This window comes from Myripristis murdjan, chromosome 18 (genome assembly GCF_902150065.1).
Source record: "Myripristis murdjan chromosome 18, fMyrMur1.1, whole genome shotgun sequence".
In the NCBI taxonomy this organism is placed as follows: domain Eukaryota; kingdom Metazoa; phylum Chordata; class Actinopteri; order Holocentriformes; family Holocentridae; genus Myripristis; species Myripristis murdjan.
The window spans coordinates 6,480,857-6,501,696 of record NC_043997.1 but is presented as its reverse complement, the minus strand read 5'-3'; the positions used below and the strand labels follow the sequence as shown (position 1 = coordinate 6,501,696).

Sequence of the window (20,840 nt, the reverse complement as noted above, 5' to 3'; positions counted from 1 at the left end):
GTAATGGCCCTATAGATTACAGATCTGCATATTTCATTTGTTCTGGGTTTTTGTTTCACCATGTGTAGTAGCTCAGTAGCTTGCCTGGTAGAATACTTACAATAACTCTCTCGCACAAGTTTGCCATTTCCCCAGTAAGCTTTGCACTCTCTCCGATTTTTTTGCTTTTCCATGATCTTGCGAGACGTTTACTTTTCCCTGAGAAACCTTTTGTGTTCTCTCAAGAAACCTGCGCATTTATCCGAGCAGCATTTGCGTTCTCTTGCAAAACTGTTGCACTATCCCAAAAAAAAATGTAAAAATGTCGTGCTAGAAAATAGAAAAAATATAGTATTGTGTGGGAATGTCACGTGTTATGTTATGTGTTAACACTTTTGCGAGATATTTGTCATTGCCGACTAACTTATTAAAAGTTAGTAAAATAAATAAAAAATAAAAATAAATTCGCCTTCAGTTTGAGAAGACAAGAAATCGAATTTGATCAAAACTAAAACAGTGAAAAGCCGAAAGCGAGAGATCTTGTCTGAAGTCCCGCCCACCCTGTTTGATTGACAGGTGAACGACGATGGAGGCTAACTAATAAAAAGAAAAAAACAAAACAGATCTTTCTTCTCTTGTGGAGCTCTAGAGCTGTGGAGGTGAAGTTTAAACCGCCGCACAAAAAAGTAGTTCCCGCTGTTTGCTGCTGTGCTGCAGGGCGCTGTGAGGAAAATCCCTCCGCCCCGTGTCGCCGCGCGGCGTCATCCGGCCGGACCGAGACGACGAGGTGAAGAGCGCCATTCACTAATGACACCAATTATAACAGATGATGTGACCGGTTAACTGCAACACACACACACACACACACACACACACACTCTCTCTCTCTCCAAGGGAAGCATCTAATCTCTGGTGTGAGACTAATGAGCTGCCCTGTCAGTTATGATGCAAGACGAGGGGAGATAACAAAACAAAGTGTGTGTGTGTGTGTGTGTGTGTGTGTGTGTGTGTTTGTGTGTGTGTGTGTGTGTGTGCGCGCCAGGTTTGAGACTGAAATGAGATGCTTGAGAGGAAAGAGACGAGTTTTGGTTTGTTAGAATAATTCGTTACTGTCATGGCCTGTCGAGTCGCGGGTTGGTTCTTTTTGGAAGGTGTGTGTGTGTGTGTGTGTGTGTGTGTGTGTGTGTGTGTGTGCAGAGCGAGAGGGATAATATTACACAAAAATACTGACTTGTGGCTGTAATTTGGCTGCGAGTTTCTTTATCTTTTATCTTTAATCGCTTTAATTTCAAAGATCAGAGTCAGAAATTTGACCAGAAATCCTCAAATTTGAGTTTAATAAACGTCATAATAAATGAAATTCCTCTGTTTTCTCCAACCCCCTTTGTTTGGGGGGAATAATCTCTCATTCATTAGGCCTGTTCACCTGATCTCGGCTCCTGTTGTTACATAACAAGCTGGGAAATGTAAATTGGATCTCTGTAGAGTTAAATGAAATAAAATTATTAAATGATGAGATTAGCCAAAGGAAACATTTCCATTTTCAACATCTTTTTTTTGTCCTTTTTGTCATCTGACATGTTTGGACAAAAGACGCCTCAAACTGTTTTCAGAAATGGTATAATCTCATTAAAAACTTTTCTTTTCTTGTCAAACAAGATTAAAAATAAAAATAATCCCTCATCATCTTTTCTTGAATAAGCATCACAGAGCTCTGATCTGCCGTGTTTCAGCAGATTTATACCTTTAACATTCCTGAAACGAGCGAAACTGCACTAGAAACAGGTGGGATTATCTCATCCCACTGGCAGATTTTTTACTTTTTGTGTGAAGAACAGTGAGATTATGGACGTGAAAGGCAAGTTAACATGTTTTTTTTTTTTTTTTTGCAGTGTGACTCGGGTTGTCTCGCAGAGTCACCCTCCCTCTCCTTGACACCGTTTCCTCCCTCTATATATATCTCTCCGCTCCCCACTCTGTCCTCTCTCCTCTCTCTCTCGTCTTCCTTTATCTCTCCACTCCTTCCGCTGCATAATCCTCCTCCTCCTCTTCCTCCCGCAGCGTCCCTCCTCCTCCTCCTCTCTGGCTGTAATGTATGGTCGTGTTAGAGCTCCAGTTAAATGGCTCGCCTGCAGCAGAGTTTAGTGTCCTGTGTCCTACCTGAGAGCGGGAGATAGGGAGCAGCCTGTCTGTCACACACACACACACACACACACACACACACACACACACACACATACACGCATACGTGTGCAGCCGTGCATGATTGCTTTCGGTCTGTTTCTATCCCTGTTTCGATTTCTACACTGTAAAAAAAAAAAAAAATCAGGGCTCAAATCTTGTTTTTTCTTCAAACGAGGTAAAAAAAAAAAAAAATCCACCAGTGGGATGAGATAATCCCACTTGTTTCCAGTGCAGGTTCACATGTTTCAGGATGTTTTTCTGGGAACAAGTATAAATCTGTTGAAACAAGACAGACTAAAGGCTAAAAAAAAAAAAAAAAAAAAAAAAGACATTTCTGCTTATATACTTTCTTCCTTCCTGGACTTTATGCTCTCTATCCATTCCCTCTCTGCTTGTGCTTTGTGTTAGATTTTTGTACAATTTTTTTTTTTTTTTTTTTTTTTTTTTTGAGTCCTTTCATGTCAAGTTTTTCATAATTTTCTAGCAATGTTTTGCTAATGGTCTAGTAATTTTTTGGCAAATGTTCTAATAATTTTACATAAACTTACATATTTTTTTTGTTAATTTTCTGGTCATTTTCTCACATTTAATTTTTTTTTTTACATTATATTATCACTATCATTATTATTATTATTACACTATTATTAGTACATCAACTCACTCGCACCTAAAAACACACACACACACACACACACTCCCTGACACATTTACACAAAAACAAGAAAATACACAAAGCTAAATACACACACGCACACACACTTGCATTTAAAGCAGTTTGACTGTCAGCTTGCCCACACAGGTTGTCGAACAAATGCAAAACAGGAATTTTATTATTGCGCTCATAGCAATGAGCAAAACACACACACACACACACACACACACACACACGGAGCTGTAAGTGTGCATACTCTGTTCTGCTTGATGTTATCATAAACTCACCGCCCACTAAACTGTATCTCAGCTGGAGGCCTGGCTCTGTCTGGAGATGTGTTGGCTCTTTATCGCAAAGATACACACGAGGAAACACACACACACACACACACACACACACACACACACATGGAAGCACACACACACCCATTCGCTTTTCATTCTTAAAGAAGCGCCCACGCGTAGTACGGATGTCTCGTTTGTTTTCACAGCCTCTCACACCGCCTCACGGTGTCACGCTGATTTACACATGCACACATATGCGCACACACACACACTTTTTTCCCTCCACCGTATGGGCGGGTAAATGGAGGGAACAGCCTGCTCTTACACACACACACACACACACACATACACACACTGAAACAGTGATAGGAGGGTGTGAACATCAAAGTTTGCGTTTCGTTTCAGTGCCTTCGGTTATTCAGACGAGTGAATGAACGAAGGAATGAAGTGAGAGGAGAGTAGCGGGAATAATGAAGGGAGGGAGGGAAGGAAGGAAGGAAGGAAAGATGTTTTTGTGGGTGGGTTGATGGATGAATATGTTGCAGAGGTGAGGAAGAAACAAAGGAGGGAAGGAAGGAAAGAAAAACCAAAATGATGAGAGATGGTTGGGTGGATCAAGGGAAAGGAAAGAAGGAAACAAGTAAAGAAAGAAGCAAGGATGGAAGGAAGGATGGATAGAAGCAAGGAAAGAAGGACGGAAGGGAGGGAGGAAGGAAGGACTCAAGGAAGGAAATAAGAGAGAAAGGAAGGAAAGAAGGAAGAAAGGACAGAATGACGGAAGGAATGCTATGAAGGAAGGAAGGAATGATGGAAGCTAGGAAAACAGAAAGGAAGGATAGAAGAAAGGATGGAATGAAGGAGCAAAGGATGTAAGGATGAAAGGAATGAAAGATCAAAATAATAATAATCATGCAAGTTGGTTGAGTGGATCAAGGGGGAGGAAGGAAGGAAAAAGGAGGGAAAAGGAAGGAAGGAAGCAGGAAAAGAAGTATGGAAGGGAGGAAGGAAGGAAAGAAGAATACAATGAAGGAAGGAAGGAAGGAAGGAAGGATAGAAGTAAAGAGGAGAGGAAAGAAAGAAGGAAGGAAGGATAGAAGGAAAGAGTAGAGGAAAGAAGGAAGGATGGAAAGATGGAAGTAAGGAAGGGAAGATGGAAGTTAGGAAAACAGGGAGGAATGATGGAAGGAAAAAGATCAATATAATGCGAGTTGGTTGAGTTGATGATTGGATTAAGGGAAAGGAAGGAAGGAAGGAAGGAAGGAAGGAAGGAACAACGCAAGGACGGAGGGAGGGAAGGATGAATGGAAGGAAGGAACGAAGGAAGGAGGCAGGTAACAAAGGAAGGAAGGAAGGAAAATGTAGGATGGATGAAGGAAGGAAGCCAAGAAGAATGGAATGAAGGAAGGAAGGAAAGACAGAAGGATGGAGTGAAGGAAGGAGGGAAGGAAGGAAGGAAAGAAGAATGAAATGGAGGAAGGGAAGATGGAAGCTAGGAAAACAGGAAGGAAGGATGGAAGGAAAAAGATCAAAATAATGCGAGTTGGTTGAGTGGATGATTGGATTAAGGGGAAGGAAGGAAGGAAGGAAGGAGGCAGGTAACAAAGGAAGGAAGGAAGGAAAATGTAGGATGGATGAAGGAAGGAAGGAAGCCAAGAAGAATGGAAGGAATGAAGGAAGGAAGGAAAGACAGAAGGATGGAGTGAAGGAAGGAGGGAAGAAAGGAAGGAAAGAGGGAAGGAGGGAAAGATTAATGATAAATGAAAATGTAAATTAAATCATGAATGTTTTTGTCTCTTCCACACAGGAACCTGAACGTCCGACCTCCAGAAACCAGAGCCGCTCCGAACGTTTGGATCCGAGCGACGACCCCGGAGGATTTCTAACGTCCATCAAAGAGAACGAGACAGCAGACGAGGTGAAGACCGAGCGGCGGCGAGGCGGCGAGGGCAGGCGCCATGGCTTCGAGCGATCCGGTTTCCAGCGTTCGTCGAGGAGCCCTGAAGCGGTCGCCGCCGGCCAGAGGAGGACGCGACTGACCGCAGGAGCCGACACGGGACGTCCGAGCTGCTCGCACACCTTGTGAACTCGAAAATGGGAGATTCAAAACTCGGAGAGCCGTGCAAGGCAGCCTGCAGCTAGCGAGGATTAACTCGAAGCTTACGATAAAAGCCGAATCAAATCATCAGTTCGCTGGTTGCTCCCTCTCTCCTCCACCTTCCCCCCTCGCTCCTTTTCCCTCGTTATTTTGCTTCCTTCCCCGTTGCATCTTTTCCATCAGCCTGTCCTGTACTCATATCATCTTTTTTGAGACTAACAAAATCCGATTTGGCTTCAAAATCCGCCCTGAATGCGGAGTCTGTCCGTCTCTGCCTCCCTCTGCTGGTGAAGAGGGTGAACTACAACTGGGATTACCTTCCCTTCCAGTGGTCAGATAAGCTCCCCGGGATGGGCGGCCCAGCCAGGGCTCTCCTCGGCAGCTTCGGCTCCACCACGTCCTCCCTGGAGGTCGGGGGCTGGCTGGCTTGGCCGACCAACAACTCGCTCGACCTCAACCAAAGCTCCCCGCCGTGGGGGATGGGGCTCGGCGGCGGCGGCGGAGCGGCGGGCGGAAGCGGAGGACTGGAGTCCAACCAGACCCATCAGTCGGTCGCCAGGACGGTGATCAAGGAGAAGAACTGGCCGGCGCTGCTCATCCTCGTCATCATCGCCCTGACCATCGGCGGCAACATCCTGGTCATCCTGGCGGTGTCGCTGGAGAAGAAGCTCCAGAACGCCACCAACTTCTTCCTGAGGTCGCTGGCCGTGGCCGACATGCTGGTCGGCATCCTGGTCATGCCCATCTCCCTCATCAACATCCTCTATGGTGAGTCATGACTACTTTAACCACAAAGCCAGTGCTGGCCCCAGACTTTTAGGGGCCGTAGAAAATAAAATCTTTCAGGGGCCCTTGTGTTTTACCATGAATAGAAAAATGTACATCCAAAAGATGAAGAACCTGTCAGACACTTTTGAACTGACAAAACAAAAGATCACACCAATTTTACCCTTTTGAAATTTTTCATTTCAACCTTTTTTATTTTTTAGTAATTTAAATTATTATTATTTTAATTATTTTATTTTGTTAGAAACTTTTTTATAGGGGGTTGCACATTTTTGTGGTAATTTTGTTATATTTTTGTACAATTTTTGTGGTTAATTTCATGTTAACTTTTTAATTATTTTCTGGCAGTGTGTTGCTAGTTGTCTAGTAATTTTTTGGCAAATGTTCTAACAATATTCTTGTAATTTCTTACATATTTTTTAAATTAACTTTCTCATTATTTTCTTTTTTTTCTCTCTTTTTTTAAGTTTTTTTGTGCAAATTTTTGAGGTCATTTCTTGCTAATTTGCTCCTTTTTTATTTTTATGCCATGTTTTTGGAAGACACAGTGATTTTCCTCAGATTTCAATGGACTGAATGCTTGTTAAATGCCTTTCACTAACATTTAATCACAATAAATGTGATTGAGGTTTCCAAAAAATGTTACTGTTTGCGGGGGCCCTATTTTGAGGAAGGCGGGGCCCTTGGCACCGATCTGCCTAGTGACGGTTCTGCCAAAGAAACTCTTTGGGCCACCGCTGACATGAAAAGTGAGGGTTCAATTACCAGCAAACATCGAATAAAAGGTTTTACACAACAGCAGGACACAACATGCACATCCTGCTTGCATTGTGATATCCAGATGGCCAGCTGGCAAATTTGAATACAATAATAAAACAGTCAGTCTACTACAGGTGCTTGATATTCTCTAGTAAATCATTTTCCTCCTAATGTTTCACTGTAATCACACACAGATACAAACGGCATGAAATCTCACCCAGTATTTCTATAATTTTTGCTGAGGATTTCTACCCCTCATCTGGATCTGCAGCCCACTCACCAGCTGCTACCAAAACACTGCAACATGCACCCTGTCATTATTTCAAAACATTTTTCTGTGCAATTACTGAAATGATCGTTGCTCCTCGGGGAAGAGGAGGAGGAGGGGAGGGGACGTGACAGAGCCATCGCACGCCGGTTTCTTGCGAGGGATTCAAGAGCCGCAAGATGCCAGCTCGATAATCACAATAACACACCGGCTCTCACCCACCGCTCTTACTCACCACATCCAAATCAGGTCTGTGCACAGGCTGTAAAGCAACTGTGCAGAGTTGAATTGCAAGATGTATTGACAAATGCACGAAAAAAAAAATTGTATTTGTGTCAAACGGAGGTGTAAAACATCAAATGACATATCTGCTCTAGCACTCCTGTCCTTTCCTCTGACACACCAACCAGGTTTCTTGTGTGTTTGTAAATGTCACTGTCTAAAACTAAAACTGACTGAATTGCTCACAGTGAGTTAGGAACAGGCTCACCAGGCAAATGAAGTCCTGGCTTCCTTAAAATATAGGGTCTTTGCAACCAAAGGAAATTTGGAAATTAGGGAAACAACAGCAAGAAAAACAAGGGAAAATGACAAGGAAAACACATTTCTTGTTCAAATGCTTGGGAAAAGTGTCTGAACGCCAACTGATTGAAACCTCGTAAAATTCATGTGATTTTTTAAAGAAGGAGGAAAAGGTGATGAGAAAATTAGCAAGAAATGGCCTAAAAATTAGCAAGAGTGTCCCAAGAAAATTACATGGAAAATTAATCATTAATAGTAAAAGTAAAAAAAAAAAATGCAGGTTGAAAATAGAAAAAAATAGAGAATTACCAGAAAATTAGCAAAACTAGTACAAAAAACATAAAACCTTATCTATAATTAATCTAAATATATATTTAAAATTACACTGCAACAAAAAAACTATAAAATGACCTCAAAAAAAAAAAGAAAAAGAAAGACAGAAATAGCACAAAAAAGTAAAACAAAATTACAAGAAAATCACCAACCATAGTAATAATAATAAAAAAATAAAATGACTTTTGCTCAGAGGGTGAAATAACAATAATGATCTTCTTTAATGAAAGCTCTTTAAGGTTCTTCATCTTTTGGACCAACATTGAGCTATTTATGGTAAAACACGAGGGCCCCCCACATGATGTTTTGCCCACGGCCCCCTAATGTCTAGGGGTGGCTCTGGCTGTGAGGTCTATTATAGCAGAGCTGCAGATCAACATGGGAAATATCATGAGTGACTGAAGACTTCTGGGCATCTTCTCGTGGTGACGAAATGAGAAGAACCCCGGGTTTTCAGCCAAATGTTAGATCTGCAAACATTTTCTTTTTTTCACTCAGTGCATCTCTCCTGGAAAACATTCTGTGTATTTCATTTGGGAATGATGAGTGTGTTTCGCCAAGGAGGATGTGTGCCATTTATCAGTCTGCTGTGAATCAACGGCACGGCTAAGAAACTCACAAAACAGCATCCAAATAACTTGTGACTGAACTCAGAGTCTGGGACGATTCTCCATCGCGTTCATGTGAGAAGTTTCCTCGGGTTTCGCATCTAATTTGTCTCTCTCTCCAAGGGAAGGCTGCCTAATTCATTCAGGAGTTCATTTGGGCGTTTCACCAATGAATCGTGAGTGTCAGAGAGAGAGAGGCCAAACATGAATAAGTTGATGTCGACTGTCATCGCGACAGGCCGATGAATTTGCATAACAGCTGCTCAGGCTTGGTTTGGTGCTAAATGACTTGTGAATCTGCTTCGAGCTGCATGGATCTTATCATGCCGACCAAGTGAAAAGCATCCTATTATCAGCCGGTGTCACATTGGTGCCCAATTTGCATCTTTCCCTCGAAAACGCTCTGATTAATTCATTTGGGGGTAAACAGGAGTGGCATCTGACCGAGGCGTCAGGCCACAGCAGAGGATGTTTTGCATCGGACAGAGCCGAAAATGTAAAAGTGGACATGGCCATCGTCATGCCGGGCCATCATTTTCGTTTTTTTTTGTCCTCAGAGTAAACAGAGAGAGCATCAAATGTAATGAACACGACACAAGGCGCCTAAAAAAAATGGAAAACGACACCCTCATAACATCATTTTACATGTCACTTCATCTCCATCCTGACGAATAATGAGCGGGGATTTGCTTTCAGAGAGTGAAACGCCGGAATTGTTGTCAGGATTGAAAGCAAGCCACCTTGAAATGTAATCCACTCGGCTGTACTGGATCCCGCGGCGGTGCTTAAAACGTGGCAAAAGTGAAATGCTGTAGTTGTCTTTGTTGTATTTTAATCCAAACGGTGCGGTAATGAAGTCAAAATGGAGAGCAGCCGCTGTCCAGCTGGAGGTGTGGCCGAGCTGACGGGAGTACAGACGGCCTCACGACTCTCTCTGATGCCTTTCCTCTCTAAAGTGTGTGCAGGTAACTGTTTCCCCTCATAATCCTGACAAATCACCGTTCCTCACAGGCGGCCCGAGCCAAATGAAATGCACCGAGAAGAGCTCAGGTCGTCCAGCTCGATCCCCCGGCTGTAACCTCATCTCTTAACGTCTAAATCAAAGAGCCGCTCGGTGGCACAGGGGAAGAGTCTCGGCTTCAGTCTGGTCACGTCCTTCTGTACACACACACACACACACACACACACACACACACACACACACACACACACACACACACACGTGCACGACTGCCGGCCAGACTCATTTGATCTCTGTCAAAAATACTGGCGAGAAATGACCCAAAAAATGTATTAAAAAAAAAAAAATAGTAAAGAGATGCACGATGACCTGAAAATTAGCACAAAAAAAGAAAAAGTAAAAAACATTTAAACAACCTGAAACCAAGAAAAAAAAAAAACAAGAACATGACCTGAAAATTAGAAAATAAGAAAAAAGATTTGTTTTTTTTTCCTGTAACATAATTTTAAAGACACAATTATAATTATTTTCCTTATAGTTTTCTAGACATTTTTTCCATAGTTTTTTTTTTTTTGATAATTTTCTAATAATAATCTGTTTCCCTCTCTTTCTGTCTTTGTAGTTGCAGTTTTTAGTAATTTTTTCTTCACTTTGCTGACTTTAGCCAGCACTTTTTCCTAAGTTAACCATCATGACAAACTCTTATCCTAACTTTAACAGAGTCGCTAATGGAAGCAAACTATTAAGCTAACGATGCGTAGCTAATGTCAGTAAAAGTTATGCATTATGTTTGCTAACCTTAGCCATTACCATTTCTTAATCTTAACCATGGTCTTTTTCCTAAGCTTAACCATCACGACAAAACCTTTCCTAATCTTAACCAAGTAGCTAATAAAAGCTAAACTAATAAGTTTTTTAACCTTAGCCAGTAGGGGAGAGTGGGGTAATTTGTGCCAAGGGGCAAGTAGTGCCACCCCTGTTATCTAGAAAACCATAGAAGAAGTTGGTCATGTGACCACATATTTTTGAAGAGGCATCCATTTCACTCATCCTGCAAAGAAGGGAGACACATGGCTTGAGAGGTGAGAACATTTCAGTTCAAAAAACATTTTTTTGCCCTCCAAAGTAAAATTTCTATGATCAAGGTTTTTTGATTGCTGTGTTTGAACAATTATAGAAAACTTTGAAAACAGTTCACACAGGTTTTAGTACTTTAGTAAGCTACACCATGAGTCTATACAGTTAGCATGATGTTAGCTCAAAACAGCTGGGGGATGCATTTTTTTTTTTCAAAATGGTGGGCTTGGGGTAATTTGTGCCAAAGGGACTGGGGTAAGTGCCAGTGGAATAACTTGTGATTATACACTATATATTACTTTATTGTATTTTATTGTTATTGTACATTGTCTTCTTACCTTTGATCACTAAAACTATTCAGAATCAGATGAAGATGATCTGCAGGTGCTCATTTTGGAAGTTTTATTTTGTTCTGGGTATGTGTTCATGTGGCGCTCGGCCTTGTTATAGAAAAGTGGCCTGTGAGCTTGTTAAAATAATAAATAAATGTTAAATAAATAATTTTGTATTGAATTTGTTTTGCTTTTATATAGCATTATCATTTGTGAGGTTAAAATTATCTGTTTTACTTCAATTATCAATGGCACAATTTACCCCAGTGTATTCTCTCTAATGGCACAATTTACCCCGCACCGGGGGCAAGTTGTGCCACAAAACCACTTTTTTTTCCGAAAGCTATATTTCTCAAACAGTTTATATAAGATCCAAAGTGATTCTTCCCAGGGATGCACAACATCTTAAACTATATGTGCATATTTTAGTTGGAGGCATTACTGTAATCCCCTTGCTTTAAAGGCACTTTAAGTAAAAATTGGCACTATTTACCCCACTCTCCCCTACTGTTTCTTAATCTTAACCATGACCTTTTTCCTTAGCTTAGCCATCATGACAAACCTTCTCCTAAACCAATGAAGTAGCTAATGAAAGCTATTTAGCAAACATTGCCTAGCAGATAGTCTCTCTCTGAATCTCTGTCTGTCTCTCTGTCTGTCTCTCTCTCTCCGTCTCTGTCTGTCCCTCTGTCTGTCTCCCTGTCTCTCTCTCTCTTTGTCTCTCTGCCAATTCAAGCTGCTGCTTTTGCTGATTGCTCATTGCGGTAATCAATGATTCACACACACACACACACACACACACACACACACACAGTTAGACAAACAGATGCACGCACACACAGAGACAAATGGAAAGTGTGTTTATCTGTCTTGTCATACACACACATCCACACAAACACACACACACACAAACACATGTATACACAGGCCCATACACACTGATGCAGACAAACAAACACACACACACACACACACACCTGAATGGATCGATCGATCGCCACAGCGTTATCCATCAGACGGGTGCTTGTCTGCATCAATCCCCTCAGCTGTGTGAGTGATAGACTGGACACACACACACACACACACACACACACACACACACACACACTAACGTAACAGAATGACCTCATGCAATTTAAATCAACAGTGACTCACTCAGATGATGGTGACGATGATGTGCATCCTAATTTGACACATGTATGCAACCACACACACACACACACACACACACACACACACACACACACACACCTGCACACACACACACACATGCTGCAGCTTATGTAATTGGCATGAGAAAGAAGATAAAGATTTAACTTCTCACTCACACACACACGTTTGGGCAGAGGATCAGTACATGGGGCTATTTGGTTTCACTGGGGATTACGGCTGGATGTCACACACACACACACACACTCACACACACACACACACACACACACACACACACACACTGTCTTGTCTGCCCTCTCTCGCTCTGACAGCTTTTGGCAGATGTGTTTGAACTCTATTAAATGGAATTACATGCCTAATGATTTTAATGGAATCTGTGACTCCAAAAACAACTGAGACACACACACACACACACACACACTCACACACTCAAACACACACACCCAAAAAAAAAAACAAAGCCACACAGTGTAATTCTGGGTATTTTCGGCGGCTCAGACCCAACAGCCTTGATTAGGAAAACATTCTGCGGCTCGAATGAAAATGACCGAGTGACCAAATCCGTGAAAACGTCCCGACAGCCGACACACACTCGATCCTCCTCGCGGAAAAAACTGGCGGAGAACTCGGTTTCCCATGAGGCCGTTCACCTCTTTACACAGAACTGATGCCTGTTTGATCAGAAAAACAGGTGATGAATTACTTTTGTAGTTTGTGGATTGTGTGCATCTCAAATAATGACGTCATCCTGCTCCAGTAAAACCTTTACAAGTCTTTAAACCCTTCAAATCCCTTCAAAATAAAAGCATATCCCTCTCAAATGAATATCCTGTTGGTTTGCATGAATGAACGATCCGTGTCCCGCCCCAAATTCATCAAATCAACAAAGTAAGAGTCCATATCCTCGGGTCTTTGAGTATGTTTTTTTTAAAAGCAAATACTTTCAGTTGTAGTGGAATACCTGTATCTGGATTTAATTCTTTTTTTTTTTTTCTTCTTTATTTTTCCGGTGGCGGCAAATTAAAATTTCAACCAGTAAAAAAACCTTCACGGATCTTTAAGCAACCTCTTTCATCCGCCTGTCCCTTCAAAATAAAAGTGTGCTTCTCTCCCAAACTCATCGCCCTGATGGTTTGCGCTTGTGAATGCGCCACGTCCCGCCCCCAACTTCCTGTTTCAGCAGGAAGTACATCAAACCAACAAAGTAAGAGTCCATTCCATGGGTCTTTTAGTCATTTTAAAAGCAAAAAATTTCATTATGCTTTTTGGTTTAATGAAAATAAAGATTTCTGATTTCTGAAATACTAGCTCTAGTGCAGTAATATTTATATGTTTATATTTATTTTATTATTTTTATTATTTTATTATTAGTATTATTATTATCATATATTTATATTATTATTATTATTTTTATTTTTTACTGTATTGTATATATTTCTGCATTTATTCAATTTAATTAATTTTTTTGTTTCTATTGATGCTGCTGTAACGTAAGAATTTCCTAGTTTGGGATCAATAAAGTAAATCTATCTATCTGTCTATCTATCTATCTATCTATCTATCTATCTATCTATCTATCTATCTATCTATCTATCTAGTATCTGACCAGGTGGATCTATATACTTTGATTCACATCCAGCCTGTATCTGGATTTAATTCTTATTTTTAGTTGGGAATTGCTGACTTCTTGTTTTAGGAGATCATTTTTTAGTTACTTGATTTTTTTTAGTTTGCTGATTCAGAGGTGTTGGCACGCCGCTCTGCTAAATGGACTCTTAATAACTCCTCATATTGTGATTGATCACCTGGATGGACCTCTGGGCTCTGATCGGATTCGTGCTTTGGGACGTCCCGCATCAGGCGCCGCTCCGCCTCACACTCTGTCCCAGGACCGGTGTGTGTTTTTCGCTCGGCGTTCACACCGCATGACCTCATTGTGTCTGCATGGCGTGCACACAATGTCCTGACAGGGCGGCGTTATGCAAGAGACGCAGAAAATCCTCCTGAAACACACACACACACACACACACACATACACACACACACACACACGCACACACACACATGCATACTTTACATACTGATCTGCGTACATCTATTCTGTTTTGATAATGGCTCCTCTTGGTTTTGAAACCCTCAGATATTCAGTCAGGACGTCCCACGGAGAGCCGGACCTCGTCAACCTCGTCGAGTACAACGAGAAAACATGAAGCGGCAGCATCTGCACCAGTAGAATAAATGCAACTGATCAAAATAAAAAGTAAATAAAATAATAATAAACTCTATATAAATACTTAAAAAAAAATAAAATAATCAGTATTCAATAAACATGCATCAGTATAAAACATTTCAAAAATTATTTTTATTAAAGAATAATTAATATAATTATTATTATATGAATTATTGATGCTACTACTAATAATATAATATTTGTAATTATTAAATATTAAATCATTATTAAAATACCTGTTAGAATTTAAAATATACATAAAATAATAATTAATAAAATAATAAAATAAAAATAAAAAAATGTTTAAAAATAATATTACTATAGTATACAGTACCTACACTGTATTAGAAAATGAAATCAGAAATTAAAAGAAAAAAGTTTATAAAAAATGTAAATAAAAAAAAAAATTACATTTAAAAAAAAAAAAAAAAAAAAAAAAAAAAGCTGTTGAGTCAGTGGAGCTCCCCTCAGTGCTGATCCGGGGTCTGAATCACCTGAAGGTCTGTCAGGCTCAGGTTGGTGCTCATTCGAAAACAGACATCCTCAGCCTGAAAAAGTGGGTTTGTAAAGTAGGACGGTGTGGAGCCCAGGCGGGACGGTGTGGGGCGGTGTGGGGCGGTGTGGGGCGGTGTGGGGCGGTGTGGGGCGGTGTGGGGCGGTGTGGGGCGGTGTGGGGCGGTGTGGGGCGGCGGCTCCCCAGGCGGGGCGGCCTCAGCGAGTGCAGCTGCTGAGCTCGGGGGTGAGAGTCAGGCCGCTGTGGTCGGCTCTCAGGGGGAAGCCGGGGATTACCGGGGGATTTTACAAATGGGTCACTTTGGAGGAAAAACCACCGGAAAGCATTTCACGTCTTCTTTCACACACTTATTGCATAAGACGTCGGCGTTTCAGCTTTGCCTGTGTGTGTGTGTGTGTGTGTGTGTGTGTGTGTGTGTGTTTCCTCAGCAAAGCCCCTGCTGGAGCAGAATCCCAGACCGGAAAAACAATGTTAATAACCCAGAGAGGGAGACGGTTTTCAGCTCCAACTTCTGTCATGGAAAAATCACAGAGAAGTTGGGAAATTTTACCCCAGGTGCACCGTTCAAACCTTGTTTTTCTTCAAACAAGGGGAAAAAAGTACAGATAATCCCACTTGTTTCCTTGCAGTTTCACTTTCTTTCTGGGAACAAGTATAAATGTGTTGAAATAAGGCAGAATGAGGCAGATCAGGGCTTTAGGATCCAGAAAATGACACTTGATTCAGGAAAATTCTGGAGACAAGTGGGATTATCTCATCCCACTGGCAGATTTTGCCACCATGTTTGAAGAAAAACAAGATTTGAGCCCTGAAGATGAAACTAAATGCCCATCTCAGAGTTTCTTTTCACAGCAAAACTTCCTGAAAAGAGAGTCAAACTGAACTTTTTTTTTTTTTTTTTCTGATCTCCAGTCTTATCGCCATCTCATCTTTTCCAGACAAGAAAACAGGAGAAATAAGATTTAAGCACTTCGCATATTAGCAGTGTGATACCTCTCTAGTGACACCAGCTGTCCCCTGAAATAGCGAAATAGGTTTTGAAATATGCAGACGACGCCTTCACCGGAGCTGCAGGTCGGAAATAAAGGAAATTAAACCTGATTTTCATCATAGTTTTAATGTTTTTATTCATTTCTCAGGTGAAAACGCAGACTAAAATCGCTAAAATCACCGAGACGCCACAACTCCTCCTTTTGTCTGTTCATATCTTTATAAAATTAATACTTTGGGGTTTATTTGGCTGCAGGTCAGACTGAGGAAGGCATTTGAATGCATCATCATTTGAATAATCAATAGATAGATCGATAGTGGAAAAAAACAAAAATTAAAATTTGTTGTGGCTCTTGTATATAAATTTTCAGATGCATGGATTTATGATTTTGGTCGTCACTCAGAGAGAAAATGCAGAAATAAACTGACGTGGAGACGAAATGGATAAAATGTGACAAAAATACAAAGAAGTGATGGAATTTCTTGTTTTTTTTGCAGGTGAGATTTTGTTTTTTCTTTTCAATTAAGCGGCATCTAAATACCTCTGACCTCAAGGCAACAAAGAAACAAATGGGGGGAAAAAAACCCAGAGATGTTGATTTTAAAATAAAGTGTTAAGACGGTAAAAAAAAAAAAAAAAAAAAGTGAGGCTGTTTTGTAAAAAATGAGCCGGTGAGAAGCTGGAGGGCAGGGCGGAGCGCTCGGCGAGGAAATGAGACAGAGGAAAAGATTGTAGAGCAGAGACAGGAAGATGAGATAGTGCACTGCATGAGGATGGGCTGAGCACACACACACACACACACACACACACACACACACACAGGGGAACAGACACTCCGTAAAACTACATGACCTTGAAGGGCAACTCAATCTAAGTTATCACACGAGGCTATCTCTCCGCTTTCTGCCCAAATTGGAAGCAGATACACACACACACACTCGAAGACACACACACACACACACACACACACACACACTCGAAGACACACTCACACTCACACACACACTGATGCCTGAATGTGTTTGACAGTGAATTAATATGAGACGTGTAAATGAACTGGCAAGCAGAACAGCAGCCGAGCGAGAGACTAAGACAGAGAGAGAGAGGGAGAGAGAGAGAGAAGGAGAGAGAGAGAGAGAGACGATGATTTCTCCATTGATCTCCATTTCCTCTCTGTCTTCCACTTTCCTCTATTCAGATGCAGTTTTTACCCTGATTGCATGTTGCATATCAGAAGACGGATATTTAACAATAATAATAACAACAATGATAAAGATAAGCTTTATTTATGTAGCACCTGTAAGTTTACAAAGTGCTTTGACAGACACGGCAAAGGCAGAAAATAACAGAACAGGAAGCTGCGCAGAAAGGCCCGATTTGTCAAAGTTATGAGGAGAAAACAGAGGCGATTGTAGAGTCTGTTGGGGCCCTAAGCAAAAATACCCAGGGGGCCCTTCCGGCCAGCGCTCATCACCATCATGTCATAAATAATCTGACACCAACGAAAAATGTATGAAAACAAACTTTTTTTTTATTCCAAATGTTCACATACCATACCTTACATATTAGAATTAAATAACATGAAAAACCTTGTAATTTTGAAAATATGATGCATGTGAAAATATAAATGTAAAGAATTATATAAATAAATAAATAAGTAAATAACAACAAGGTTGTTACATTGTAAACACCCACATTATAAGGCAAGTGCTTTTAAGCACTGGTTCAAATTCTGCCTCGGCTACATTGTGCTCTAGTGCCCCTTTTCCACCAAAAAACACCTGGTGCTAGTTCGGAGCTGGTGCTTCACTGGTTCCAACAAAGAACCGGTTTGCTTTTCCACCGGCCAACAGCCAAGCGGAGCCAAGTCAGAGCCACGTCATGACGTCAGCGTAAAACGTGATCACGTGGGTGTACAAGACGCTCGCTCGGAATCACAATAACAAACATGGACGACCCACCGTAGCGATGCAAATATTGCTCGTGTGTTTACAAGCCTACATTGTGATCCAGAGGCGAAAAACGCATTTATTGCCGGCTACCCGTCGTATTCGTGGTCGGAACGAACGACGACTACGTTTAGCAATACGTTTGTAGCGTTCGCTGCTCTCGTTTGGGTTTGTAACCCCGCCCACCAATGACGCGGTGGGCCGCGTCATCGGTTCTTTCTCTGGCTCCTGTTTAGCCCCTGCTCAGAGTTGGTGCTTGCTTGGAACCGATGTGGAACCAGTTTGGCACCAGTTTGGCCGGTGCTTGGGCGGTGGAAAACCAAAAAACCGGTGCTAAGTCAGGCACGGGCTCCGAACCAGCCCTGGTGTAAAAGGGGTATAAGAAGCGTTCACATCACTAGAAAGTTGGCACAGTATAAATATATAGAACAATAAAATACTGCAAATTACTTCAAAAAACCCTGTATAAACTTGGTACAAAATATAATGTATATTTTTTTCTTCCTCTGTTCTCACTACCAGATGGATTAACTCCTCTTCTTTTTCCTTCAGCTTCATTTCCAACCTGCAGAGCGATAACTTAGCTTCACACAGGTAAACGTGAGGTGGGATCGTGGGGCTGACATGGGGCCCCTTTAGGGAGGTTTCCTACTGAGATGTCATTGCAAATCGCCCGTTGTTGTCTAAGGGGGAGGGGGATGCGGTCACCGCAACTAATACATTTTTGAGACATTTTGGTAAAAACAGCCCTCGGGCCCCGAGTCTCGGGGGCCCCCTATCGGCTCGGGGCCCCAAGCAGTTGCCTGCCTTGCCTGTTCACCAGCTGCACGTCTGGGAGAAAAGTTGCCTGCAGTGCCTTAAAACTCTGCTGTTTGTGTGACAATGAGGCCTTTAGATCACATTAAAGTGGAAAAAATGAAAAAAAAAAAAAAAAAAAAAAAAACTTGGTGGGAAAAATGAGGAGAAAGAAAAAGGGGCGAAAGAAAAAGAAAGATTTGATGATTGTTTGGGGGAAATTGAAAGAGACAGAAAAGCAGCGAGAGAGAAAGAGAGAGAAAATATATTTAGTTTGTCATATTGCAATTAGTCGAGCTGTGCTGAGTTCACTGGTTTGCAGAATCCATATGAAGCCGCGGCTCATTTCACTTCATCGAAGGCTCGTTTCGCCTCGGGGGAACGTCTGAACAGAAAAAAAAATGGCTTTTTTGATTAGAAAACAGACGACTGAGGGGAAAATGAAGCGGCGGCCCCTCGACAGGAGCAGAGAGGAATGCAGATTTGATTTTCCAACCGAACCGCACCTGAACGCACCGCCGTTTAGCAGCCGACACCGCCACCTCGGATGTTGGACGTGCTTCCACAGGCACTTGAATGCAGCATTTTTTTAAAAATTTGATTTAAAAAATGAAAAAAAAATTCAGCGATCCAGATCAAAGAGAGAATGTAAAGCTGAGTTTAACAGTTTCAGCGAAAAAAATCAAGAAACAGCAAATCTGAGAGTGTGCCGTGTGTGCGTGTGTGTGTGTGTGTGTGTGTGTGTGTAGAGATACAGGATACAGCATGTCCTCATGCAGCAGTGCCCCCAACAAGTGCTTGACCTCTGCAAGCAAGTTACGCAAGCTCCCTCCCACTCAACACACACACACACACACACACACACACACACACACACACACACACACACACGGTATATGATTCACTTCACATGCGTTACACACTGGTTTATGTGCCACGAGTCATAGATGGACTTAGGGAGTGTGTTTTTGTGTGTGTGTGTGTGTGTGTGTGTGTGTGTGTGTGGTGTCAGGACTGTAACTGTTACTCCATACAAATAGCTGCAGGCACAGAGACATGCAGTGTGTGTGTGTGTGTGTGTGTGTGTGTGTGTGTGTGTGAGCTGACCCCAGCTGAAAACTGACACACTCCCGAGTCCACGTGACTTCGCTTTACATGCCGCAGTTTGGTCCTTGAATGCAACACAAGGCGCATTTCCATTAAAATAAACAAATTAACTGCAATTAAAGAATCAAACGCAACAATTAGGTGTGTTTCCACGATGTTTGCTTAAGCGAAAAAGGGAATTTGACCAGAAGATGAAGCAAAAATGAACCTCAAACTTAAAAAAAATATAATAATAAACAAAAGCTCAGTTATAGATGATAGATTTGTATTTTGAGTGAGTGAGCGAGGTCTGGTGAAACCCTCGTGATGCAGCTTCACACCTGCAGGTCACACCGTTTTTACAGAAATCTAAAAAAAAAAAAAAAAGAAAAAAAAAAAAAAACCCGGTTACATAACCAAATGCTTCCTGTGCCTCCTGGAAAACACAGATTTCCACTTTCCAAACCTCCACCAAGCACTTTGGAGTGAAACCGTATAAAAAAACGCAAAGTATCTCGTCCTGTGAGCAGTTTATTTTTTAATTCCCGGAGTTTTCCACGACTCTCCAGTTTCCACGACCTGCGTGAACACAAGATGAGCTTTTTTGTTTTGTTTTTCCTTGACCTAAATTTCAAACCCACTTCAGATTGAGAGATCAGAATAAAGTTTATCATTCTGGAAGTGAACATAATCAAAAATAAATATTATTTTGGTGAACAAGTAATTTTTTAAAATCATTTTTAAAATAATATTCCAGGATATTCCATGACTTCTCCTATGGATTTATTAAATTCCCTGACTTCCTTTTGTGTGGAATAACCTTTTTTCAAAACTCCATTACTTTCCAGGAAGCCTCATATTTGTACCTTTACCTGAGTGTTACTCCTCTACCCACTACTGGATGTTAAAGATATTTAAAAATCATAATCTTCTCCCCTTCCTTGTGCCTCCCTGCCCGTCCCGCAGACTACGCCTGGCCCCTGCCCAGCGCCCTCTGCCCCATCTGGATCTACCTGGACGTCCTGTTCTCCACTGCCTCCATCATGCACCTGTGCGCCATCTCCCTGGACCGCTACGTGGCCATCCGCAACCCCATCGAGCACAGCCGCTTCAACTCCCGCACCAAGGCCATGATGAAGATCGCCGCCGTCTGGACCATTTCTATAGGTGAGGACACACACACACACTGGCGGACACACACATTTTTGAGACTGTCCTCCATAAAGTTTCCTTTCCTGCTGCCTGTAATGCTCAGCTTCTCT

At 41.7% G+C, this 20,840-nt stretch overlaps 1 protein-coding gene across 1 annotated transcript in view; it reads left to right on the top strand.

The window, feature by feature from the left end:
• Positions 1-5,544: 5,544 nt before the first annotated feature.
• Positions 5,545-20,840, top strand: part of htr2cl1 (5-hydroxytryptamine (serotonin) receptor 2C, G protein-coupled-like 1) — a 34,710-nt gene continuing 19,414 nt past the window's right edge. Inside the window, exons 1-2 of the mRNA XM_030076264.1 lie at positions 5,545-5,962; positions 20,545-20,745. Coding sequence (XP_029932124.1) covers positions 5,545-5,962; positions 20,545-20,745 — 619 coding nt within the window. The remainder of the gene's footprint in view (positions 5,963-20,544; positions 20,746-20,840) is intronic.